Below are 25,042 nucleotides of genomic sequence, written 5' to 3'. Positions count from 1 at the left end.
TTCAAGCCTTCTGTGCCTCAGTCCCTCTAGACATCTTCATGCACAAACCTCCCACGTGTTCCGAAACCCTACGTGACTGGGGTCCCATAACATATGGAAATATGTCCACACCTAACATACTGAAAGGGCGAAGGAGCTGCATGACCTCAGGGTTGAGGCAGTGAGGCAGTGCCACTGCTCCATTCATCCTATCATGCTCAGTTATGCAATTCACACATGAAGGCGACTTGAGTTGAGACACAATGCGGGCCTGTTTTTTAATCAAATTGACATAGATTAGTTGACTTTGAACAGAAGAAGAGGCAGCCAGTGAGGCAAACTACCACCGCAGCCATGTCTACCTGCTGCCTCACCAGCTGTTCTAGGCCCTTTCTCCCCCTCTCAGAGATCACCTCAAGAAACTGCCCTGTGGTGATGGTGATGATGATTATATTTATTTATTTATTTATTCATTCATTCATTCATTCATTCATTCACCGCCCATCTGGCTGAGGTTTCCTGTGAGGAAAGAAGTATCAGTCAATGAAGCAAACTGCTATTATATGGTCACTTTTCTTGAACAGCTCTCTTAAAGACCACATGCATAATTTTTACTTTTTAAATGTTTTATCACTGGTTTTAATTTATCTTTGGAAGCCTGGTCGACTGAAGAGTAGAGTAAAAATACTTTAATAAATAATGAATCTTCTCTCATTGAACATGGAACCCTGTCCTTGTCAGCTCCACTTCTGACCTTCAGAGTTTCTGTTCTGGGTTAGATTAGGAGCATGTTCTGCTGAATGTGTTTATAACCTCCCTTCTGATCTTCACAGTAAACTTACAAAAGTCAGAAATGGAGGAGCCAGGGTCAGGTACATAAGGCATAGGGGCTGGTATAAACGACACCAAACCCTCTCTACATACTCTTAAGATGCAACCCAAAGAATGCTTCTCCCTTTTCCTCAAATTTCTATCTATGAAATAAATAACAGCTTGCCGGCAGAAGGCTATTTGTCAGGCTGAACACAATGAAGATTGTGTGACATATATGAAGAGTAGTAGTACCGGAATAGAGCTGACAACACAAGACCCCTACAGTTTCTTAACAACAGAGGTTTAGAAAAGGCTCATTTCACTTCTGTAAGTCTGCATAGTTGGAGATCCATATTGAAACATAAAGAGAAACCCATAATGCCTGAACAGGAAAACAGCACAAGGGTCTTCAGCAGTTAATGTCTCTGCTAACTTACGTGTTTCAAAATTGTATTTTCGACCAGCCCATTATAATTACACACTTCCACTTTATGATACTATAAAGCTATACCATTAGTGCTCCCAGAGTGCCCATAAAAAGGGAAACGTAAATTATTAAAGATTATGTCGGGCATTCAGCTTGATGCAATGTAGAAGGTTAGTTGTTATCTCAACAATTGCCTCTAGAGAAAAATAGAAAAATATTTAAAACAGTTTTCGTTGTCTCTGTGCCATTGTTGCACGCTATCAACACTGAAGCTTGCAGGGGAGAGGCGGTTCTTAGGTATGAGCTGGTATAAGCTTTGTTGTTAGACAGACACATCAGTGAGTAATAATTTAAAACACACAATTCTGCCTGCTCCCTTCAGTTGGTCCTGCTCCCCTTTCACCTAATGTTTCATATGAACAACAAACATTCCACTAATAGTCTTATAGTGGAAATATAAATAATTGTCTCTTACGTTTTAGGGATTGTTGCTCAAGTTAACCCTGCTTAGAAGAATACAAATCCAGACATTTAATTTTCAAAATGTCATAAATAAAAAAATAATCAATTTGCCCTGTATTTTTTTGCCATGATCACTATTAAATGGCAGCAAACAATAATTTGCTACTGCATAGACATACAGCGGTGGAGTTGAACTTATAAAGTGATATCCAATGTTCATCATCCTCAGGTTTAGGCCCACTGAAAATCAATGGACAAGTTTCTTAGGCCTGTTGGTTTTCAGTGGGTCTAGTTTGAGAATGACGAACATTGCGTATCATCCATGCTTGCAAAGGGTTTGTTGTGCACATGCATTACATTTTTTAGGTAAATAAGGCATATATTTAATCAGAGAAGTGCCAGAACTCAAACTTGCTGAGAAAGTCAAAGATTCTAATCTCAGATGGGACAAAGGCTAGTTTTAGTTAGTGGTGAGGAATCTGTCCCTTGTTCAGGAGAACCATTATCCTTATTATATCACATGTTCAGGAGAACCATTATCCTTATTATATCACATGTTCCAGAAATGGAGCTGTAGCATTGATCAACTTCAGGCACTGAAGGTGGATTCTCTGTCAGCTTAAATGAATCTATAGTTGCAGCAACCTCCTTTACCTGTTGCTAAGCAACCCATTCACAGGCTAGGGCTGCAGTAGAGGCACACACCTTTAAAGGTGAAGCAACAACTGTTTCTCCCTACACTTGGGGCAGATTTTAAATAGGTTATTGGGAACTAACGTTGTTGTTCACTTTCACCCAGGTCACCGAAAGAATTTGGCATAAACAAATCCCCAAACCACCTAAGAAACTGACAAACTGACCTGCAATAATCACAGGGATAAAGACAGTATGGCCAATCTCTCTCTCTCTCTCTCCACCCCCCCCCCCCATCATGGGCTGGCTGAGTCAGAACAATACAGATGGAAGGTTTGCCAAGGACCCAGGAAAGGAGTCAAGTGGGATAGGGAATTCAACCTGCTCTTTTGCCTCACCCATTTCCACAACAAGATCCACAAGCCATGCTTTCCTCTCCACAGCCATCAGAGCCTTTCCCTGAATCTTTCACGGTGCCTATTGCTCCACTTAAACTGGTGCTTTCAGACATGAAGAGTAGCCTTGCCTCTGCCAGCCCCACCCAGCTCTCGGGGGGGGGGGGGAGGCAAAGACACCTCCCCTGTCCTCCAGGAGGAGCTAAAGGGGTAGGAACAGATTATTCTGCCTACTGGGTGTAGTGAGAGATTGATTGCCGAAGAGCAGAAATTTTTGCTGCACTAAGTTGAGCATGTCCCAATCCTATATAAAAGACAGCAAGGGGGTGTGTTAGTGTCAGATCAACTGTCCAAACCTTTTGTGTAGCTGTACCTAGGAATAATAGTGTGTATTGCCTATTATGGCTTAAGCTGAAGATTTGCATATGTATACAGCAATCTAAACATTAAAGCTTTTGGAAAGAATCCTCTTTCCAGTTCTTGAGCAACTGGGAGCCAGAACACCCCTTTCCCACTCTGTTTTCAGGGCAGGGGGAAATAGTTAAATTTGTACCTCCCGCCCCCTAAAAGTGCTATAGAAATAGAGGGCAGGAAAACACTTGAAATAGTTCAACCCCCCCCCCCCAATCATCCAGAAAGGTTAAGCATCGCATGTTACAAAACAGCTTAACATCAAAAGCTATTCACCAATCCCATTATGTTCTAAACCTCAGCTGGTGAACAATCACCATGACACTGAAGTATAGCTGAAAAGCCAGGACAATTCTGCATAGACAAAAAGTGTCAGAATGTTTTCTCTTTCTAAGAGATGTCCTTTGCCTACTGTCAAGGCTCATGTATAGATATACTATGCAATTAGAACAAGAAAGTTTCAGCCTACTCCTAGGCTTTCAGAGAACTATGTTTCTGAGGAATGAAGCATAGCCACTAAGACTTTTTTAAAGGGTCAAAATATAGGCCACCTATAAAACGTCCATGACTTGAAACACACAAAATTGTCTGTCATTCTCACAATATCAGACAGCTGTCTCACTCATGCAGGTGTAAGGTTGCTATGTATTTTAAAGTATGCATTACTTGATACTGCTTTGCTGGTTTTCCATTGTGCATGTCAAAATGCAGATTTCATGAGTTAATGGTGTAATCTTGTTAACCATTCAGCATTAGCTCCCTTGCTCTTCCACTCTACAAACCTAAGGACCACCTGAGCCTTTTTATTCCAGTCCAATCACCGAGATCATCAAGAGGAACACTGTTAGTTGTCCCTCATGCTGCACAGTCCCGATTGGCTTCAACTAGGTCAGGCATTTAGAATCACCACAGCCATGGTGTGAAACACTCCCCCAGCTGCGATTCAGCAGGTTTCCTTTGGTTTTGACTTCCATGCATCTCTTGAATATTTTTTGTGCTGACAGGCCTTTGCAGTTGTCTAATTTTTGATGAGTCAGTCACCTGAACTGATTATCCATATTAATCAGTTAAATGATGTTTTCTAGTGTACACTGCATTGATATATTTTATGATATGGTGGTATAGAAATTCTTCTATAAATTAATACTTACACAGAATTCATATTTTATTTTTAATTTTACATGATGTGCTATACTCCATAGTCTATTTCGCCTTGATATATTTCATATGGCAATACAGAAATACCGGTACTTCTTTAAACATAAATAATACTTACGTGGAATCAGTGTCCTTTTCTTTCTTCCGTATTCCAAAGGCCTTCCTTGTACGTTTTTTCAATCCTGTGGAGACAAAAGGAAAATATAAATTGAACAAATTAGGTAGCTTTAAATTTGTTATAAGCCTGCCTGAGTTAGTTAGGCTGGAAGATTTAACAGAAACTTTAAAAATATTTTTAAAAAATATTATGGCATAATGAATAAAATGCTATTTACGGCTCTATAAATTACAAAGTTGCAGTTAGAAAAAACACATAAAAGCATATTTCTTTCCAATCCTAAATCAGTGCAACATACTTTCAAGTAACATAAGTTAAGGTAATATTACAAGTGACACAGTAATTGAGAGAAGAAAATAAATGCCTGATATTTCAAGGCATGAGAAATGCATATTTTTGCCACGTTTTGTAAGCTGTTTAGGGAACATGTGGCATGTTCCAGTTGTGTTTATATGTAGAACAGGGGTGGGGAATCTTTTTGGCTCCACACTGCATGGGCTATCTTTGACAGGTGAGCAGGGAAATCACTTGTCAACTACATATCTTTATGACTTACACTATGTATTGCCTACCTGTGAAAACACATTGCATAGCGGTTCCCAAATGCTCCACAGCTAGCTGGCTGTTGGGCACTTGGAACCTCCTGTGGTCAAAGTGAGCAGGGTTGACTTCTCCATGCATCAGCTGTTGTACATAGAGGTCACTCCTGCTGTCTGTAGGTGTTTGATTGTGTGAATGCAGGGAACTAGCACACACAGCCAAACCTGGTAGGATTAAAAGCACCAGCTATTAGCTGATGAGCAGGTGGCTCAAGCCTGCTTTCTGCAGGGATCTGCTTGCCCCACCCATCACAGCTGACATCACCCGCTCATTGGAGTGACATCACCTGACTAACACCTGTGTGTGGTTTCAGGGAAAAAATGGATCAGCTGGTGGGCCTGAAGTTCCTTCCCCTGATTTAGAAACATACCCCCCCCCCAAAAGCATAAAACCAAGAGCATTTTTGGACCATTGACATTATTTGTAACCATTGGCTGCCTATACAGCAATATCCAATCATTTTCTTCTGCTGATATGAAAGTCTATTAAATGGGCTCTATGCCCCAGTCGCAGCAATACATAGCTCAGTCTCTGGAGAAGCTACATTATTTTCTTCCACAATTACAATTATGTTCTAATAACATAATTTCTCTAGCAGAAATAATTGTATTTTTTCAGCGCATTTCACCTGTAGCCCTCCAGTTGTTGGATTACAACTGCATACCCTCCAACATTTCTCCAATGAAAATAGAGACATTCCATTCCACAATGATAATCTTACTATTTATATCCCACAAATCTTACTGGGTTGCCCCAGCCACTCTGGGCAGCTTCCAATATATATAATAACATAATTAAACATTAAACATTAAAAAAACCTTCCCTATACAGGATTGCATTCAGATGACTCAGGAGTTGGATAACTCCATACCCTCTAATATTTCTCCAATGAAAATAGGGACATCCTAAGGATAAGTGGGACATTGCAGAATCAAATCAGAACTCAGGGATGTCCCTGGAATATAGGAACACTTGGAGGGTCTGCAACTGTTCTCTATACTTTAATAAAGCAATAATATCCTCCAGGTCTGCGATACTGGGGGGGGCGGGGATAGCACTCTTGGAAACTAAAGTGGTTTGTAGCTGCTCTTATCCAGTCCCTGCTTCATTCAATACTTCCTCTTCACTAGCGTTTAAGCCTGCATCCTATTCCACAAAATATTCCTGTGCTGCAAATATCTAGACCACTAGTCTATCCTTAGATATGAGAGAGAAATGTCCACCAAGGAAACTCTTAAGCATTTCTATGTGAGCATTATGTAAGTCAAAATGGAATGGCTACTGTTATACCTCCAAACTCGTTGCTACAGTGATACCTGCTCATTTAAGCTCCAGAGGCCAAGCTAATAATCACCTTGCTGCAAAAACACTCCCACATTTCCTGCTAGTATCTTTAGAGAGAGTCGAGCCTGTGAAACTCTGTCATGTTGCTGGGGAAAAGCGTGTCATCAGCACAAGTGATTCTGGAGGATTGAGAGGTGAGGGAGAGCAAAGTAATCTGATGTCATAAGCACTGCCTATAAAAAGGGTGCTTAGTCATGACTATTGGTGGAAAAAATACATTGAGCAGTCATCCTCATCAGACGATGAGCTATTTCATATATTACAAATCCAGGTTTGCCATAGGCAGCAACAGCCTATTCTGGCTTTCAGGTGGGGGAAGAAAACATTCTATATGTATATCTAAAAATATAATACATAGTGTTGTGAGTTGGAGGGGGAGGGTTAGGCTGTATGTCTGAGTCCCTTCTAATTCCTCAATCCAGCAAGGGTTACAATCTAATGGAGGACTCCATTGCTGAATTAGCCAAGCCAGCTTCTTGGTAACTGACCTTTAGTATAAGTATGGGTCATTAGTATAAGAAAGGAAGTTGTGGGGAGGCAATGGGGGGGGGCCTTCCTCTGCTGGCTGGTAGTGAGAAGAACAAAGTCCAGGGTAGGTGTGAGAGAGAGGTGGGTTAGAAGCAGGCAGAAGCCTGAGAATGGGAGACATGCTTGATTTCTACTTGAATCCAAGGCTGTGACTATGGGAGAAGCAAGACCTTCTGGGGTGCTAATGATATGAGCTCCCCCATCGTAGGCTCAGGTTGTATATATATGTGAATAAACCATTTATCCTAAAGACACTACAGTCTCTGCTGTCCCTCATTCGGATGAAACTGGACCCTGGGTAAGTGCCTGGAATCTTGCACTGCTCAGAGATAGGGATGGCATGCAACAATATTAAATAAAATATTATATTTAATGTAAGGGCACCAGTTTGGGGAAGGCTGGCATAGAATGACCAACCAAACCATTTACAAAAAGGAAACCACAGATAAAGCTTTAGCCTAACCCTTATGTAAGTATTTTTATATAAAAAATAAAGTTGTCAGGTAGTATATTTAAAAATATCTTTAGATAGAGAGATACATACATTCATACAAACACATCAATCCAGTTCTGTATAAGGATATCAGGACAAAAATTAAAATGCAACATCCAAAGAAAACATCAGCAAACATGTTGCAGGAAAAAAAGATAAAAACAAACAGGAAGGTTTTAGTCTGGTAACTAAAAACAAACCATGTTGGTAAACCTCATCACGGTGGGTATTTCATAGTTGGGGAGCCATGTGAAACTACCCAAACCGGCCACATTATCAGAACACATCCATCAACATTTGACTCAGAAGAAATGAGCCCACCTGTTTATTTGACTGGACCTAATGGTCAGGGGTCCCTTTACCCTTTTACAATGTGCTGCTAAGTTATAATGTAATGCACAGTGAAGGTTTCTTTATGCCCAGGTGGCATTTTCCTAAACTCAGACATCATTTCATATGCAAATGCCATGAAAATGTATTTTTGTCTTGTTTTTTTCTCATTTCATATTATCATTTTACATCTTCCAAGTAGTAGCTGTATACAAAGCATAATGCAATTTTAAACAGTTCCTCCACCACCTCATTTTTTAAAATGTTAAAAAGTAGCAGCCACGGGATCCTTCAGTGCAGACTGGGACCAAAGGACAAAACGGGAGACTTTAGTGCTTTCTCTTGTGCCTCGCCCCCCACAAAAGACCTCACACCATATTCACTTGCCCCACTTCTAAAGGTCTGAAGATACATGTCTATGTAACATGCTCTTTAAAGAACTGCAAGTCCCAGAATTGCTTAGTCTTTGCAGATTTTTGGCATGCCAAAGATGGTACTTTGTAGCACTCCAGATGTTGTTGGACTGCAACTCTGATCATTAGGGAAGGAACAGTAACATCCCATGTGGTAGGGTAGAGCCACCACCCTCCCACCACTGCATTTCATCTGAAGAACTGAAAGGTCTCTCCTCCTCCCGGAGGGGAGGTGTTGTGGGCGGGATGTGATTTCTGCGTCACGCAGGGGGCGTTATGCCCCCTGCCCCACTCACCTGGCTGGCGCACCACACCCACAGGTAAGCGCCCAACCGGGCGGCTTGGTGGGGGCGTGGTTTGCGGTTTAAGATACTGCCGCGCCAGCCATTCCGCCTCACTTCTTCACCTTCTCGTCGCGAGTCAGAACTGAAGAACTGAAACTGGATATCAGGGACAGGGAACAATGTTTAAAGGGCGTTTGTCAGAGCACTCTGATTTTCAGCTGTTTCCTTTGCTGGTGCTGCTGTTTCAAATTGTATTACACTGTTATTTTCTGATACATTGCCTTTATGAACTGCTTTGGATATTTTAACAGAAATATAAAATTAAAATATTTTAAATAAATAACACAACTATATGTGACACAGCAATGCCCGGCTACAAATACCAAGTAGGCAGCAAGAAACACAAGGAGCTTCAATAAATGGAACTGAAAGAAGCTAAGAGATACTTTTTCCAGAAGAGACATGGTCTTTCCACAGTCTGCCTCAGTTACAGCACTGTTTGAAGAACTAAATGAACAGCTAGATAAACTGCCAAATGCAAGTACTATGGTCTCTTTATGTTATTTCTCAAATAAAACTCGATGTTTCCTTTCATAACATACAAGATTGTATAGGTTTGGACCAGCTTCCAAGAAATGACTGGACACTGACTGAGAGAACAGTTTTTCAGTCTGGGACAATTTCATAATTTTCCTATGCAATTTAATCAATTGCCCAAGTAGTTTTCAGAAATGAAAGAGAGACCACGATACTACAGTCGATAAAGCACTTGCTTTGGATGTCCCTGAATGATCTTGGCCAAGCTGGTGTCTCCACACTAGCCTATTGCACTAGCGTGCTCTGAAGATACGGCAGAAAGAACACAAATCTCTTAGCCTAGAAACAGACAATGCTGCAATTCACATTAAAGGTTCAGTCTTGAAGAGGTCAAACTGCACTTTTACCCAACTGCTAATGACAATACAATTTTCTAAGAGAGGCAAATTGTGCCTGAAAACATTTGCAGCACCACTAATATGCTGCAGAGTCTCTGGACTCTGAATTCTTGCAACTGCATCCAAATACAAAAGACACTTTAGAGGTTGTTCAAGAATATGAATTGACATTTAACTCAAGAGAATAATCACCTTTGGGAATTCAGACACTAAGGTAAGCCAGTGAAGCACATGCTAGCAACTGCATGGAAAGCAGTTGCTTCCTTGTATATTAAAATAATTGCAAAAATAATTACGTTAGTTCTATACAAACTAAGTCCCATACTCACATACTAAGGATGATAAAAAACCCACTAAGATAATAGTGATTATATGCCATTAACTTTCATTAATATTAAATAAAAGCTTTTGTCTGCTACCAGCAGCCTGTCAGCTCAGTTTCCGTTACAGATAGGTAGCCGTGTTGGTCTGCCATAGTCAAAATAAAAAATATTCTTTCTAGTAGCACCTTAAAGACCAACTAAGTTAGTTCTTGGTATGAGCTTTCGTGTGCATGCACACTTCTTCAGATACACTGAAACAGAAGTTGCCAGATCCTTCTATATAGTGAGAAGGTGGGGAGGGGTATTACTCAGAAGGGTGGTGGGAATGGGTGATTGGCAGATAGCTGGGATGAGCCTGTTGACGACTCTTAACGACTGCAATGGGTCTTACAGGAAAAGGCAAGGGGTGAGAAGGTGAGAAATGGCTTAGTCATGTATAATGAGATAAGAATCCAATGTCTTTGTTCAAACCAGGTCTCTCCATGGTTTTAAGTTTGGTAATGAGTTGCAATTCAGCAGCTTCTCTTTCCAGTCTATTTCTGAAATTCCTTTGTAGCAAAACAGCTACTTTGAGATCTTGTATAGAATGTCCTGGGAGATTGAAGTGTTCTCCTACTGGTTTCTCTGTTTTGTGATTCTTGATGTCTGATTTATGTCCGTTTATTAGCTCAGTTTCCATTATGTCCGTTTATTAGCTCAGTTTCCATTCATCAAGAAGTTCAACTCTATCCCTTTGGGCCTGAATACAGCCAGTGGTTTCCTTTCCAACTGCAGATGTTAATTAGCATTTCCAAGTCCATTATTTTATCACCTATCACTGCCATGGTAAAGGATCACACTACTTATTTTGCATACATTCTGGCTCTAATTGAATTGTAACTATTTATATTTCATACATTTTATTTCTAATCTGGCTATTCCTTTGGAAACAAAACACCAAAAGAGTCATACGATTCTGTAAACACACTGATTATAGTTATTACGATGGAATACCCACAGTGAACTATAAACAGGAAACAGAAATTAACCACATAATATAAGATCAGAGTAGTTAGGCTCCAAGACCAATAATAATTTGTTTTTCTCAGGAGCTTGAGCATTTTAAAAGAGGGAGCTCTGCTCATCTAACTTTCATGTGTTTAGTTTAAAAAACCTGCAAAACCTTTTTGACTAGAGCAAAAGTAATGTGTTTCTACCTCTGTTCACTTACAGCTCTCTTTCAAACTGACTAGCTTTAATTCACTTTTAGTTGAGAGACATGCAATTCCTGCAATATTAATTAATTAACTGGGAAATTTGTTGCATTGATGTTTTAGCAGGAGAGGATTTGACTTGATACTAGAAGCTTCCTCTAGCATTTGATCAAGTTACCAAAATTTCTTAAAATAAGTGGTTGAAACTTCTGTTACATTAGCCCAAAGAAATAAGTGCATTTTTAAAATTTTGATTTTTTTAAACCAAAGGTTAGGAAAGGGGAGTAAGTAGTAATTTAATTATTTTTAGCAACAAACCTTGACAGAAAGAAAAATATCACTTTGCATTGTCAAAAGCAAAGGGATCTGGCTTTTGCAATAATCAAGCACTATTTTGCATAAATAATCTGCAGAGAAAACAGGATTAACATTTTGAATATGTGGAAAGAATATATTGTTAGCCGTAATGAAAAGAATTACCATACTTCTATTAATTATTAATTATTGGCTAGATTTTCTTTTAGACTATTTTCCATTCAACCTATTTGCTCCTTACAGAACCAGAAAAATAATTAAAAAGAAGCTTGCTACTAGGAGCTGCTATCATAGAGACACGTATTTCAGAGACGGATTTAGGACAGTGTGATCAGTTCCATCGCACTGGGCGTCAAACCTAGGAGGCGCTGCAGGGTACCGCATGGAAGCGCCTCGATTTAGATTAAGTATACAGTTAAGTAAGACCATACTTTACTGACCTCTTAAATATATTTAATTGTTGGAGGAGGAGAAGGGAACTGCAATGTGCACCCAGAGGCCGCTCCCTCTAACCCAGGAACAGGGATTTTCACCTTGCATCTAAATGAGGACAACGCAGAAGATAGCCAAATGTCATTTGGGAGGAAGTTCCATAATCCGGGTCTTTGGTTCACAAACCCAACCCATTACTATATGTAGTCCAAGAATACTATAACACTTCCGAAATAAAATTCGTAAGAAATGACAGCAGGACAAAAAAAATAAAAAATGAATGTGCCCCATAGACAATTGTAGTTCTATCATGTATAAATAGAGAGAGGGAGAGAGAGAGAGAGAGAGAGAGAGAGAGAGAGAGAGAGAGAGAATTGGTGCCCCATTTCATTTTTTACTTCATTTTTTACAAAGCGGCTTTGCAGAATACTGCAAATAGAAGTTGAATGTCTGGCATGACAATCTGATATGTTCATTAATATTTTATAGAACTCATTTACAAGTAGAATTGCAGATGTCACACAGTGGGGACGAAAGGAAAAATGCTTAGAAGTGCTGGAGTGAGACAATGGCCTTGCTATCGCACTGCTTTAACAGACCCATGGCTCAGAAATATAGATCAGAACAGAGTTATCTGGAAACAGAGGTCAGTGGAAGGCTAACCAGGTTGGATATCAAGACTCACAGATATAGAGACCTCAGAATTATAGCTACATGCAATACAGATGCAATGTAACTGATCATACAGAACATCACAAAGACACATCAGACAGTTCCTGTGAGGTTACCACACTCCAAATATATACCACCCATAAGGCATCAATTTTATAAATATCAACTCTTATTTGAAAGTTCATAATGAATAGTCTATAGTTTGTTTATGGAATATCACTGGACTGAGAAGCATTTCAGACAAAAATCACTAGATCATTCTTTTGAAAATATCTGGCACCATCCACTAAAACAACAAAGCAATTTTGAAACCAGAGACACAATAATTTAATAAGATATGACGAGGGGAAGCTAGTAAGCTGTTAGGCAAAGAGCAAAGTAATTTGTGTCCTACATAAGGATGGAAAGAGCCTTGTTGGTGCACTGTGAGGCTATTGACATAGCACAATATTGATATTTTTACTACACTCAGTGATAGGATAGCCTGAATGTTGTAGTCTCTGGTTCACCTACCCACTCTATTACTGTATATAATCAAAGAGTATTGTAAGTTTTATAGCACTCCCCCTCCCCCAAAAATCAAAAGAAATATGACATGACATTTAAGGGACGTGCTATCCTTGCTGTTTAAATACTACATAAATTATATTATTAAATTTGAGACATCCCCTCTTAAGGGCCAAAGCTACTTGTCTTTCCACTGGCTTTTGAGATACAAGAACATATAATACAAAAGCAGGTATTTACTGCAAAGTTATTAAATAAAACCATGCCATGTAAATGGTCCCTCCATTCTGTTGGTAGTTGGTTGTGTTTTGTGGGGGTGGGAGAACTTAACATGGTTGATGAGGCCTTGTTAAAAATCTATGGATCTTGTCACCCATTTTCTAGCCATAAATCCATGACTACTATTGGTTTCTATACAATTTAGCTATTATCTGCAAGTATGCCAAGCTCATGCTATTGAAGAAAAGAGCATGAAAAAAAGTATCTGTACTACTGTTGTACTGCTAATAGTATTGTATTACTAGGGAGAACCTTTGAAAGTAATCCAGTTCTAAGAATCCACAATGCCTGTTCTGTTATAAAATGCCATCATCCAGATTTTATTGGAAGATACATATCACAATTTGCATTGCAATGTGTGTGTTTTGTGGTGTGTGTATGTTATAAAACCATGTATTATCTTCCATGTCAATGAATTTTGCTTTAGCTCTTTGAGGATCTCAAGGCCCACCACTCTGTTTCTAAACCAACCTGGATCCTGTGATCATCATCTGAGGCCCTTCTTTGTATGTACCATCCTTGAGAAGCCTAGAGGGTGGCAACACAGGAACAGGCCTTTTCCGCAGTGGCTCCCCATTTGTAGAATGTTCACCCCAGGGAGGCTTGCCTGGCAGCTTCCTTACGTATCTTTAGGCACCAAGCAAAAAGTTTCTCTATAATCAGACCTTTGGCTAATTAAACATTCTATGACCTTTTAAAGGTGTTTCTGGGAGGGGGGTTATTGGTTTGTTTTTTTCTTTTGTTTTTTGTGTTCTTGTTTTGTATTTTTCTGTTATGAGGTGCCGTGTGATCTTCGGATGAAGGAAGGGTGGTATACCAATTTAATAAAAATAAAAATAATCTAAATTCAACTTGCTTTATTATTTTATAGATTTCACTATAATGTACTGTATATTCTCACAATACCTACCCCAGTAAGCATACACATTTGTTATAAATACTGTAATTGATGCAACACTACAGTTTGATGCCACTGTTTCTACTGTGAATGAAGCTGTACCTTTATCTGATCAAGTAATAAGAGGTTTTCCACTTGCAAAATGGACACAGAAAATCATGTAAAATAAATGCCACTTCAGCTCAAGTCTGCATGTTATATACTATAAGGGCTCCCACAATACCAGGGAATGTCACATTGGTTTACTTAGGCATAGATTTGACGAGGCAGCTGAGTAACAGCTGCCGAAGCATTAAAGGACATTTGGTGTGAACTGCAAAGACTCCAGTTCAAACCTCCAGTTAGCTATGAACTCATTGAAGGAACATGGGCATATTCCAGGCTCTACCCACCTCCTCCATATGAAATACAAGTATAATAATAACTAGTAGCAGTCTGTTATTCAGTTATTGTAAGCCTTACAGCATGCAAGGTACAGCATAGGTGAAGCTTTTAGGGGGAAACTGTAGTAATGAGCAAAGAGACACCGAATTCCATAGGAATCGCATCAGAGTGCACATGTATAAGATTATGCTGCAAGTGTCATTTAAATGGGAAAGTTGGCCGCATTTAAATGTATCTCACTGAAATGAGACTTAAAAGTCTTTGCTTGAACCAAGTCTACTGTTTGCTTGTAATGTGGATGCTGTTAAGTAAGGCAGCCTAGGATTTCCTGCTGCGGTATTCTCCCCTCTCAAATCCCTCCGGCTCAGCATCTATCAAGGTAATTAATGCTGTCATTTATCCAAACTCTGGAACTGTTTATCGTGTATTGTGATACCTCCTTAGCAAAATGTACCTTAGACCAAGATCACATTTCCCAGCCTTTGCCAGGCTGATACCCTCCAGATGTTTTGTATCACAACTCCCATCACCCCCAGCATGGTAGTCCAAAACATCTGGAGAGCACCAGGTTGGTGAAAGCTGACATTTTAAAGTGCTTCTTTAGGACTTTCTCCATTCCAGTTTATATGCACTGCCACAGTTTACAAGTTGTGTTTTTTCTGCTTCAAATGGAATTGCATCTCCCTTCAGCTAGTGAAGGTGACAATATTTATTCTCTTGCCTACCCCATATGCTGGCCTACAGTGGCCTGTGACTACATGCAATCCCATAGAATGGTAAGTAGACTCGCTTTTCAACATTACCAGCCTGCCCACCCCACCCTCAGCAGTATCTTGCCTTGTCAGTTTTTGGTATTTTATTTTATGGCCTTTTATGATTGTTGCTGCACTCTGTGCTCCATTTTGGAAGAAGGGTAAGATACAATATATGGTAAGTAACTAAATAAGCAAACCAAAAGTCATTAACACCTGTAAGTATAAGAGAGGCTAAAAAGCGGCATATTGATCCTAGACAGGTGTAATTGATCCTAGACTGTAAAGTTGGTAAATGTTCAGACAAAACTATACTGCAGAGACACAGAAGCTGTGAACTCCAGGTGTTGCTGAACTACAACAGCTCCTACCATACCTGAACACTGGCCATGCTGGTTGGAGCTAGAGAGTGTTGGTTTCCAATAAAATCTGGAGTGCAACACATTCCCCATTTCTGCTATTCTGCAATAATGGACAATGGGAAAGCTCCCACTGTTGAAACATCTTACTACTTCCAGGGTCCCTCCCCCAGACTTTGTGTCACTCTGCATTTTAAAAGCTACTCCACATATCAACCAGGAACAAGCAATTTTCATTCGTTCATCTACCAAACAAATCACCTTGTAGAAATGTTGTATCTGATGCCCAATCACTTTTCCATACCTTCCCAAAGAAAAATTAAGACTAAAATCACTTTTTGTTAACATTGGCAATGAAGAAAAACCAGCATATAAGTCAGATTTGAATCTCTGCCTTTCGCTATAGATAGGTGCTCCTAGCTTAGTCTTCAGCAAGAAACTGATGAGTTGGAATTCATTAGGATATTTGAAACTCTAGAACTCCGCAAGCACTGGAGGTGGCTTTCTCACTACAAAATAAAACTGTCCCACTTTTGGTGTCATATGATTCTCAGTGCTCTGCTAGTTTAACATCAGTGGCTTCCATTTATGGGTGAGTCACATTCACTCCATTTGGATTTTGTGTGCAACAGAGAAATGTAATACACCTGCCTATGTATACCAAACCCCTTTGGTTACTGGTCAGGTAATGGAAGCTTATGAAAAAGCCACTTGTTTGTATACTACCTAGTAAGGCTATAGTGAACATAAGATCTAAGCCACACAGCCAAATCCTATGCATATTCATTTGGAATTTAGTCTCATAATTCACTAAAAATTACTTCATGTTAGTTGACATTGATCAGTAGTCCTAGCCTCCCACCCAGATGGTGGTGGTGGTGGTGATGATGATGATGATGATAATGATAATACTCAGCCCCCACCACCTACAGAGGATAACAGTCCCTCCCAGCTCTCACCTGCGATCCCTCCTTTTCTTCCCAGCCTGCCCACAAATTGTAGCCTGCCCACAAACTGTCCAATCGTGGGCAGGTTACCCTGTGGGCAGACCGGACTGAGCCTGTGGGCTTCACTCCGGTCTGTCTGCTGGGTACTAAAGCCCAGGATGCTGGGGGTTGAAGGCAAAACTTGCATAAAATTCCTCCATTCTTCTGTTAGCAAAAACACCTGCCAGGTCAAAAGCCCATTCATAAGCACAAAGACACCATTTGGATTTCATTCATAGAACTGCTATTTATGTTACTCATAAGTATGTTCTTGTTCTTTAAAAGCTCTCTTATCTTTCATTATTTTCTATCATTCAGCTGAATCGTGGATGCTTGCTTCTAATAAAAATCTGAGCTCAAAATAACATTTTCAATTTATGTACATTCATTGAATATTTTTCTATTCTATGCGGTTGAATGAAAATGCCCCACATAACATGACATAAGCAGAATATTGCCCTCATATTTCATTCTCTGTTGGAATGCAGAAAAAGATGCATTTTAAGAATTCCACTTCTTTTGTTGTTTAAAAAGAATCACTCAGTCCTCCTAGGTCTGAACAGGTTCATACTGTGAATTTTCCACTGAAGTATAACTTTGTTCTTGCCTCCTTATTTGACATTTTGAGAAATATAATACTGTCAGATATTCATAGGTATAATAGCTGCCATTATTATTTATCTGGAACATCTAATCAGGAAGCAAGAACAAAGTTATTATTCATGGAGGAAACAGCAGGGCAAATTTCTACACTAAAACTACCTGCTCACTCATGTCTGAATTAGAAATACAGAACATGAAATATAGTCTTGCTTCTACTTGAGAAGATTATATTCCATTCCTCCCCATCCCACAATAATATATCACATCCCTTCTTTTCTCTGTCTAATTTAATTTTCTAGAGCCTCCTTCTGCAGCTCTTCCCTGTAATGATCCCATAGTTCTGTAAAAACTGCAAATCAAAACTTTCATTTAAGAGGAATAAGAAAACTCTGCATGAGATACGGGGAAATCTTATGGAAGTGTGAAGAATCAACTTTGACCCAATCCTAATTCCCCTGCTCCCTTTTATTGGTATTTACTGCTGCCAAATCCTTATGAAAGAAATTTGAGGAGATCTATGGGCAAGGTAATATGCTGCCACTATCATTGTTGTTGAAAAGCAATTTCCGCTTATCCCATCGGCTTCCAGGCATGGGCATATGGCTAGGCCCATGGGAAGGAAAACTCCTGAATTTGCAAACTATACCAGTCACAGAATATATGCTATTTAAGAAATTTGCTTAGGATCAGGATGCATAGAAAGAGTAGAATGGAGTCAAAACTGGTAGCAGAGCACAAAGAATTCACATTCTCTACATTTAGGCAGACCTGAACTTATAGCTCAGGAAAGTCCCCATCCACTTGGATTTATGGGCAACCTCTCTTTGGCCATGGATATGTCATTTCATGGGCACAGCTCCACAGAAAGAGTTTGACCTTGAGTTAGACAAGACTGAAAGGGGATTTGCCAACTTAAATGGGGACTGCCTTGTTCTAAAACAGGGGAGTTCGTATTTTGAGTTCTTTCTCTTGATCATTCCTGCTTTTGAGGTGAAACACAGAAATGTAGAAAAAGGAGACAGCAGGTACCCAGAAAACAACTTTAGTATTTAGCATTCAGATGGTGCTTTGTGATATCAAAATTGCTTATCGCAATTATTTTCATTTATAAAATGCCTAGTATATGCTTGGCACGCTACAGAAATAAAAACATCAGACCTCTGCCTGCAACTGGGAAAGGGAGAAAGAAGGGCAAAGAGTTAAAAAATCAATGAAGTAATCTACCTAAGGATGAAAGTACAGTGGTGCCTCGCAAGATGAAATTAATCCGTTCCGCGAGTCTCTTTGTCTTGCGGTTTTTTCGTCTTGCGAAGCATGGCTATTAGCGGCTTAGCGGCTATTAGCGGCTTAGCGGCTATTAACGGCTAGTAACGGCTTAGCGGCTTTAAGAAAAAGGAAACAAACTCGCAAGAACTCGCAAGACGTTTCGTCTTGCGAAGCAAGCCCATAGGGAAATTCGTCTTGCGGAATGACTCAAAAAACGCAAAACCCTTTCGTCTAGCGAGTTTTTCGTCTTGCGAGGCATTCGTCTTGCGGGGCACCACTGTACCCAATTTTGTGTGTGTGTGTGTGTGTAAAAATTAACATCAAACGGGAAGTGCAAGAGATAAAAAAAGCAGTTTTCAATAATTTATTAAAGACAAAGAATATTTTCCTCAACTGGTATATATATACATTTTATGAAATTAATGAATTCATTAACTAACTGTTCCTCCTTCGTTCAGCACCTATTCACATGTGTTCCTGATCTTCCTGATCCTTAATGCATACAGAATCTTGTCTAGCTAGATTTCTGGTGGGCAGTTGTATCACAGGCACAACAAAACAGGCAGAGGCAGCAGCCATCTATGGCACCTGGGAAGGAACAGAGTTATCTTGGGCACGGCTATAGAACAGAGCCAAGCAAACACTCCTGCTACCCTTTCCAGTAGCTTTGCTGCTAGAAGAAAATAAACTTTGCAGCACATTGGCCTGCACCCTTTTTATGAATGCAAGCACAGCATATTTTTGGGTGGGCATCTGGCACTATAAAATAAGTCTATCTATAAATCACACTCTCTGCCTGGAGCCTTTCACAGGATAAGTTTTAAAAACAGCTCTTCATGGAGTAATTTTAAAATCAACTGAAATTAATGATAACCGCTATAAATGATAATACTCCCAAATAGTAACCTGAGCGGCAGCATGAATTCTACTCAGTCACTAGGAGTAACAAGGAAGTTATTATTTGTTAGTGGAATGACATCAAGGAAGTAGTCTGGTGGATCTCCTCAAAAAGGACATTCCACAGTATTGGGGTTCTGATGGAAAAAGCTAGACTCCTTGCACTTTCCGATTTTACTTGTGTGAGCAACAGAATATGGAACGGAGCTTCTCCTGAGATCTGAGTTAATAACGGATGTCATCATGAGCCACCAAGTGCCAAGGTGAACAAAAAAAGTTGCCCCAACGAGAGCATAGGGACACATGCTTTATTTCTAGCAGAACCTCCTTAAGAACACCACATCCTGTCAACTTAGCTATCTTTGATGCAGATAACTGTCAGTGGCAGAGTCTGCATTCTGTAATCTGCACCTCCAGCATCTACCATTGGCTATCATAGTTTGTCTTCTTGGTGTTATATACTGCCTATACATTGTGTTTTGTGCATATTTTCCACTCCTATAATGATCATAATATAGTAGGAAATTCCACTTTGTGTAACAAATTACAAAATTAAGGAACCCAAAGGGTTGCAACAAGCAGCCTTATAAATGGACTATGTTTGCTTGAATGAAGGTAAGTTCAAAACCAAGTAGCAGCAAGCAAGGCAAACAGTTGGCATGCTACAAAGTTGACCTGATCTACTGGTAGCCAAATGGCACTCCTGAGAGGCTGCGGAAGCATGGAGAGGGTGGTCATGGCAAAGAAGCCGCTTCCCCAAACTCTCAGGCCAGCCCAGAAAAGATGGGATGGGGGTGAATGAAAAGCAGAGAAGGACAACTGGCTGGCATTGCTTCCCTCCTTTCTTCCTCAGAACATCAGTCAATAGCAGCAAAAGCAAGGGCAATTAAAAAAATTGTCCCCTTTGAAAAATTAGAGAAGGCAAATCTGCCTTCTTGAATTCACAATTCAACTGCACATTTGAAAAACTGGGTTTCACACAGTGTGAATGGGAGTAGACACAAGCAGCAGCTGAGCTATGATTTTGTAGGTCATGCTTCATTTGAGAAACAGCCTTTACAAGCAACTTTGGCACTTCTTTATGTTGTGAACCGCCCTGTGATCTTCAGATGAAGGGCGGTATACAAATTTAATATATAATAATGATAATTCTTGGCAGATAGCTAAAGATTGGTGATGGGTTCTTATTTTGCTTGCCACTGCAGAGGCTGCTTCTCATGATTATCTTTTTTAAAATTCACATAAACAGCCTATTTGTATTCTCTGATCACTAACGTTTTAACAACAGAGCTCTGGAACTGACCCCTTTCTTATGGATTTGACATTCTCTCCAAGATCTAGCAATTCTGTCCTAGTGCTGAGAGGTTGCCACCTTGGTGCATGGCACGTCTATCTATGGGAAAAGGCATTTGCTCAGCTCTAAGATGCTGGACTATGTAGGCCTTTGGTCTGATCTAAGGACTCTTCTCATGTTCATCATGCACACTGAATGAAAATAATAATGCCTCACTTCAGGACATTATTTAAATCTGATTTCTCCTTTCTCTCTTGCATTTTAACAACCATATCTGGGATCAAATTCTGGCAACTGGACCAGAGGCCAGGTAGGCATGTGCCCCCTCCCTTCCAGTTGATTGGGTAGCCTAGTTCAGCATGAGTAGCCTTGTGATGAAAACTAGTCTGACCATGCATGGCAACTACAGTACATGGAAATGTGTGGGTAGAAAAAGGAGCAATAAAGTCAGCTTTGCTGCATGGCTGCTCACCAGAGAGGGCTGGTTCCCCACAAGGATGCAGCTGCCACCCCATGAAATCTTAAGTGGCCACTCCATAATTTGCATGCATTTATTTGTAGGTAAGGGACGCGGGTGGCGCTGTGGGTTAAACCACAGAGCCTAGGACTTGCCGATCAGAAGGTTGGCGGTTCGAATCCCCGCGATGGGGTGAGCTCCCGTTGCTCAGTCCCTGCTCCTGCCAACCTAGCAGTTCGAAAGCACGTCAAAGTGCAAGTAGATAAATAGGTACCGCTCCAGCGGGAAGGTAAACGGCGTTTCCATGCACTGCTCTGGTTCGCCAGAAGTGGCTTAGTCATGCTGGCCACATGACCCGGAGGCTGTACGCCGGCTCCCTTGGCCAATGGAGCAAGATGAGCGCCGCAACCCCAGAGTCGGTCATGACTGGACCTAATGGTCAGGGGTCCCTTTACCTTTACTTTATTTGTTAGGTGTTGTCCTGTTCCAATAAGTAGTACATGAAGCAAGTTACAAAATGGTGCTTCCTACCACAATTAAAACAGGTAAAATACCTGGAGGGTGGTATATGTGTGTGTATGTGTGTGTGTGTGTGTGTAAACAATCCTAACAAAAAGCAAAAGAAACAGCAACCAAAAAGATTAAATGTCCAACAATTCAGACACTAGGAAAATCCTTGAGAATGTAAATACTGTATTTTCAAAGGAGAAAGGAAAAGAGGGAAATGGGCTGGTAAGTCTCTCCAGGCAAAGGATTCTACTGATGAAGCTCTTCTATGTGCCCAAACTGTTCTCACTTTAGGGAAAGATGGCATACGAAAGAGACTTCAATCCCACAATCAGAGGGAAGCGGTGATATAGCGAAGACATTCTGTAATGTCTGCAGGGCCCAAGATGTTTGGGAAAGGGCTGCAACCAGCACTTTGAAGCCATCCAATAGTCACAGCCAAGAGGATCTCCCACGTCACTGCCTGGGTTTAAGAAGTACCTATGGCAGTTCACTTACATACAGCACTGCAGACTCTGATTAATCGACATTTTGGCTCCCTTTCTTGCTTTCTTTTTAAAAGCTTTACTACATCACAAATATCAAATCAGCCTAGTCATTTGTTTTTCCAGATGCAGCACCATGGCTACGTCTTCCCTGGTCACAGGAAACAAGGCTAACACTGCACTGACTAGCTGGGAACAGACAGTGCTGTGCTATGTTGAATTGCAATCCACTCTTCTCCCTGGCCTGGTTTTAAAGGCTGGGAAAACTATGCGGGGGGGGGGGCGGCGATGGTAGGGGAGAGATAACAAGACTGGCAGCTGCCATCGCACAATGCTTCATTTCATCCATCAGGGAAAGGTCTTGTCGGCAAGGAGGTTAATATGAACTTGTTCTATGCAAGCGTTATTAAGCACCTTTCTGAACAAGAAAGATACTGTCCTTAAAGTGCTCTTTTCTTCCAGGTTTAGCAAAAAATGGAAAATCGACTGCATGCCAGAGTGCTTGGGGTTGCTTTTATTAAGACAGAAAGGATCTTCCTCCCGATATTATTACCACAGAGTTGGAAATGCTCCTTCTAGGCAATAGGCAATGAAAAGAAAGGAGTGATAACATAGGGAGGGTGAATACTCAACACCCCAATAAATCCACCAAGGACTGACATATCCAAATCCAGGGTGACAACCTCCTCGGTTGCAATAGGAAGTTGAATAACCAGGCTAAAAACAAACCCTGCCATGTAGTACTGCCCCCACCCCGTTAGAACCCCAACCTGAACTAGGGAAACTTTAGGCTGTTTCTGGATGCCATGGGCCAGCCTTGAACCAGCAAGCTGCACCCAGGCACGCATAGGTGTTGCAATCCACAGTCTTCATCACAGTGGGGGCCATTAGAAAAATGTCAAACTATTTTTACACAAAAAGGCCTGGATACAGGAATGCAGATATTGTTTAGCGCCCATCAGGGCCTAGGGGCATCCTTCCCAGCACTAGAAGGCATCCATGTTGGTTGACAATGAATTTCTTCACAGTCATCATGACCCTGGTGCCCTCTTGCATCAGACACTCACAGATGGCAAGATAAAAATAATTAATGCAACTCTTCCCCTCAGTGACTACCGCACCCAGAATTGTGAGTTTAAAACAATTTTAAAATGTGAAAGGGGGACTTCTTTATACGCGGTAATCAGACATGTTTTACTTAGAGCAGACCAACTCTGTGGTTCTGGGCATCATGCAGTGGCACTGGACCAGGGCTTTGTGGCATGTGATGCTCAGAAATTAGTGTGGCATTTGCCATAACTATATCTGACAAACAACTGGGGAGGTGGAACGGATTTACAACATAATTTTATGTGGGATGGGGTGGAACTGGTGAATTAACTGCCTCTTCCAAAGCTCTGCCAACTTCTGCTGGCCAGGGCAGGAGAGGACTAAATGTATTCCTCCCCTTAGATAGGGGGTAGAATTAGTTACACAAGCCTACGAAGAGGGAGGCTATTCTGGGGCTTCTCTGAGGAACGAAGGGGCTTAGATCCAGTGCATCTAAAGCCACCACTATCATGCCCCACCTCCAGAATCAGGCCCAGTGTTAGGGCCTACTGATGGCTGGTCAAAAACCCACCAGCAATAGATCTATGCTTACAGTCATATCATTATTCTTATTATTATTAAGCAGATGTGCTCATTCACCAGTGAAGCTCTTCCATGCATGGAGAGAGGTGCCTCCAATTCATCCCAAACTGCTCCCCAGGCCAGCTAGTAGATCCAGGGTTAGGACTGGAGTTTGCTTAAAAGTCAATATCCTTATATCATTCACACAATATTGTGAATCTGAATCTTTATATTTTGCCTTTATAGGGTTTAAAAAAAAAGAATATAGAAAACACCAGCAACTGATAATGAGCAGCAGAAAAAGTAATCTGAAGTAGCTTTTATGCTTCTTGTTATTTCTAAATGGATATTTTCTTTGTTTCTAAAAATAATATTATCTGTCATTAAGTAGTGTTAGTTTACAAATAATGATATTTTTCAGTCACTATGGGCCTAATCATAATTATGGTTGCTCTTTTTTATTATTCTTACATAGTCTTTTCCAGATAAATCACCACAGACTAAAGGCTTTATCTCAAGTGTAAGGAGCCATCTTTCTGAAGATAATAGGAACTGGCAGTTACTGACCATAGCTTGTAGCAGTGTGAACTGTAAAAGAAAAAGGACTGAGAAATCTTGGAAAGAAGTTAGATGAGAGTTTCATCTATAATGTTCAGTTTGTAGTTTTAAAACACCACCAGAAAAGCCAGAAGTATCTCTAAAACTTCAGTCCTATCAATTCTTGCCTGGGAGTAAGCCCAGCTGATTTCTCAGGCTACTTGTGCCGCATGTAAACCGTAAAGGGGACAGTCGGGTGAGTCTGAAAACCATTGGCAACAGTTCATTTGTTGCTTATTTTATCTTTCTCCACACTGCTGTCAGTAAGATGGGCTTTTCCTGCTTCTGCTACAGGAATATCAGAGTGTTTCCATAGCCACGGACACTAGGTTAATCTTTGGGATACGGACACCAAGTTCACAGAGCAGAAAAATAAATAAAATATCAAACACAACCAGGGCTGGCCCTACCATTAGGCAAAGTGAGGTGACTACCTCAGGGGGCAGATGGTGGTGAAAGCAGCCCCTTGGCTGTTCCTTCTGAGCCCCCCTGGCCATTCTTTTCTATTGGAGGACAGAGCTGTATATGCTGTACAACATGTCCTTGCACCCCCTAAACTAGCATGCTACCTCAGTTGTTGTGGAGTACACCATCCCGTTGTTAGTGATGAACTGAGGTTCCATTGCTTCTCTTAAGTGGAATGGGGAGGGGAACTGCCATTTTGTCCTTTGCCTTAGGCAGCAATACTCTGACCATCAACCCCCTCAAATACACAACTTACGCTCATTCCTGTTAGAGGGTGAACCAATATCTTCTTTCCTTTCCTCATTACCCTGAAGTGCAGCTATCTTGACTGTGTGTGCTGTATCAGCATCCAATTCCTGCACCACAGCTTTTGTATACAGGGAACATATAGCATGGGCCATTGACTTAAGCTAGAGTTTCAGAGAGTAAGGGAACGA

The 25,042-nt window shown here is 40.7% G+C and overlaps 1 protein-coding gene across 23 annotated transcripts in view; it reads right to left on the bottom strand.

The window, feature by feature from the left end:
* SGIP1 (SH3GL interacting endocytic adaptor 1) overlaps window positions 1–25,042 on the bottom strand; it is a 139,702-nt gene that overhangs the window by 78,177 nt on the left and 36,483 nt on the right. For 13 of the 23 annotated variants that reach the window (XM_081010932.1, XM_081010921.1, XM_081010938.1 and 10 more), the window contains exons 1-2: window positions 24,862–25,021; window positions 4,397–4,460 (exon numbers count right to left, since the gene is read on the bottom strand). In XM_081010932.1, the coding sequence (XP_080867058.1) occupies window positions 4,397–4,460; window positions 24,862–25,006 (209 nt within the window). In that variant the 5' untranslated portion in view covers window positions 25,007–25,021. Of the gene's footprint in view, window positions 1–4,396; window positions 4,461–4,968; window positions 5,122–24,861; window positions 25,022–25,042 lie in introns of those variants that run through there. The other 10 variants (XM_081010923.1, XM_081010942.1, XM_081010926.1 and 7 more) reach the window with 3 other exon arrangements.

The sequence above is a fragment of the Podarcis pityusensis genome (assembly GCF_964106645.2).
Source record: "Podarcis pityusensis genome assembly, chromosome: 6".
Lineage (NCBI taxonomy): Eukaryota > Metazoa > Chordata > Lepidosauria > Squamata > Lacertidae > Podarcis > Podarcis pityusensis.
The sequence above is the reverse complement of the archived record's forward strand: the minus strand, read 5'-3'. Positions and strand labels throughout refer to the sequence as shown.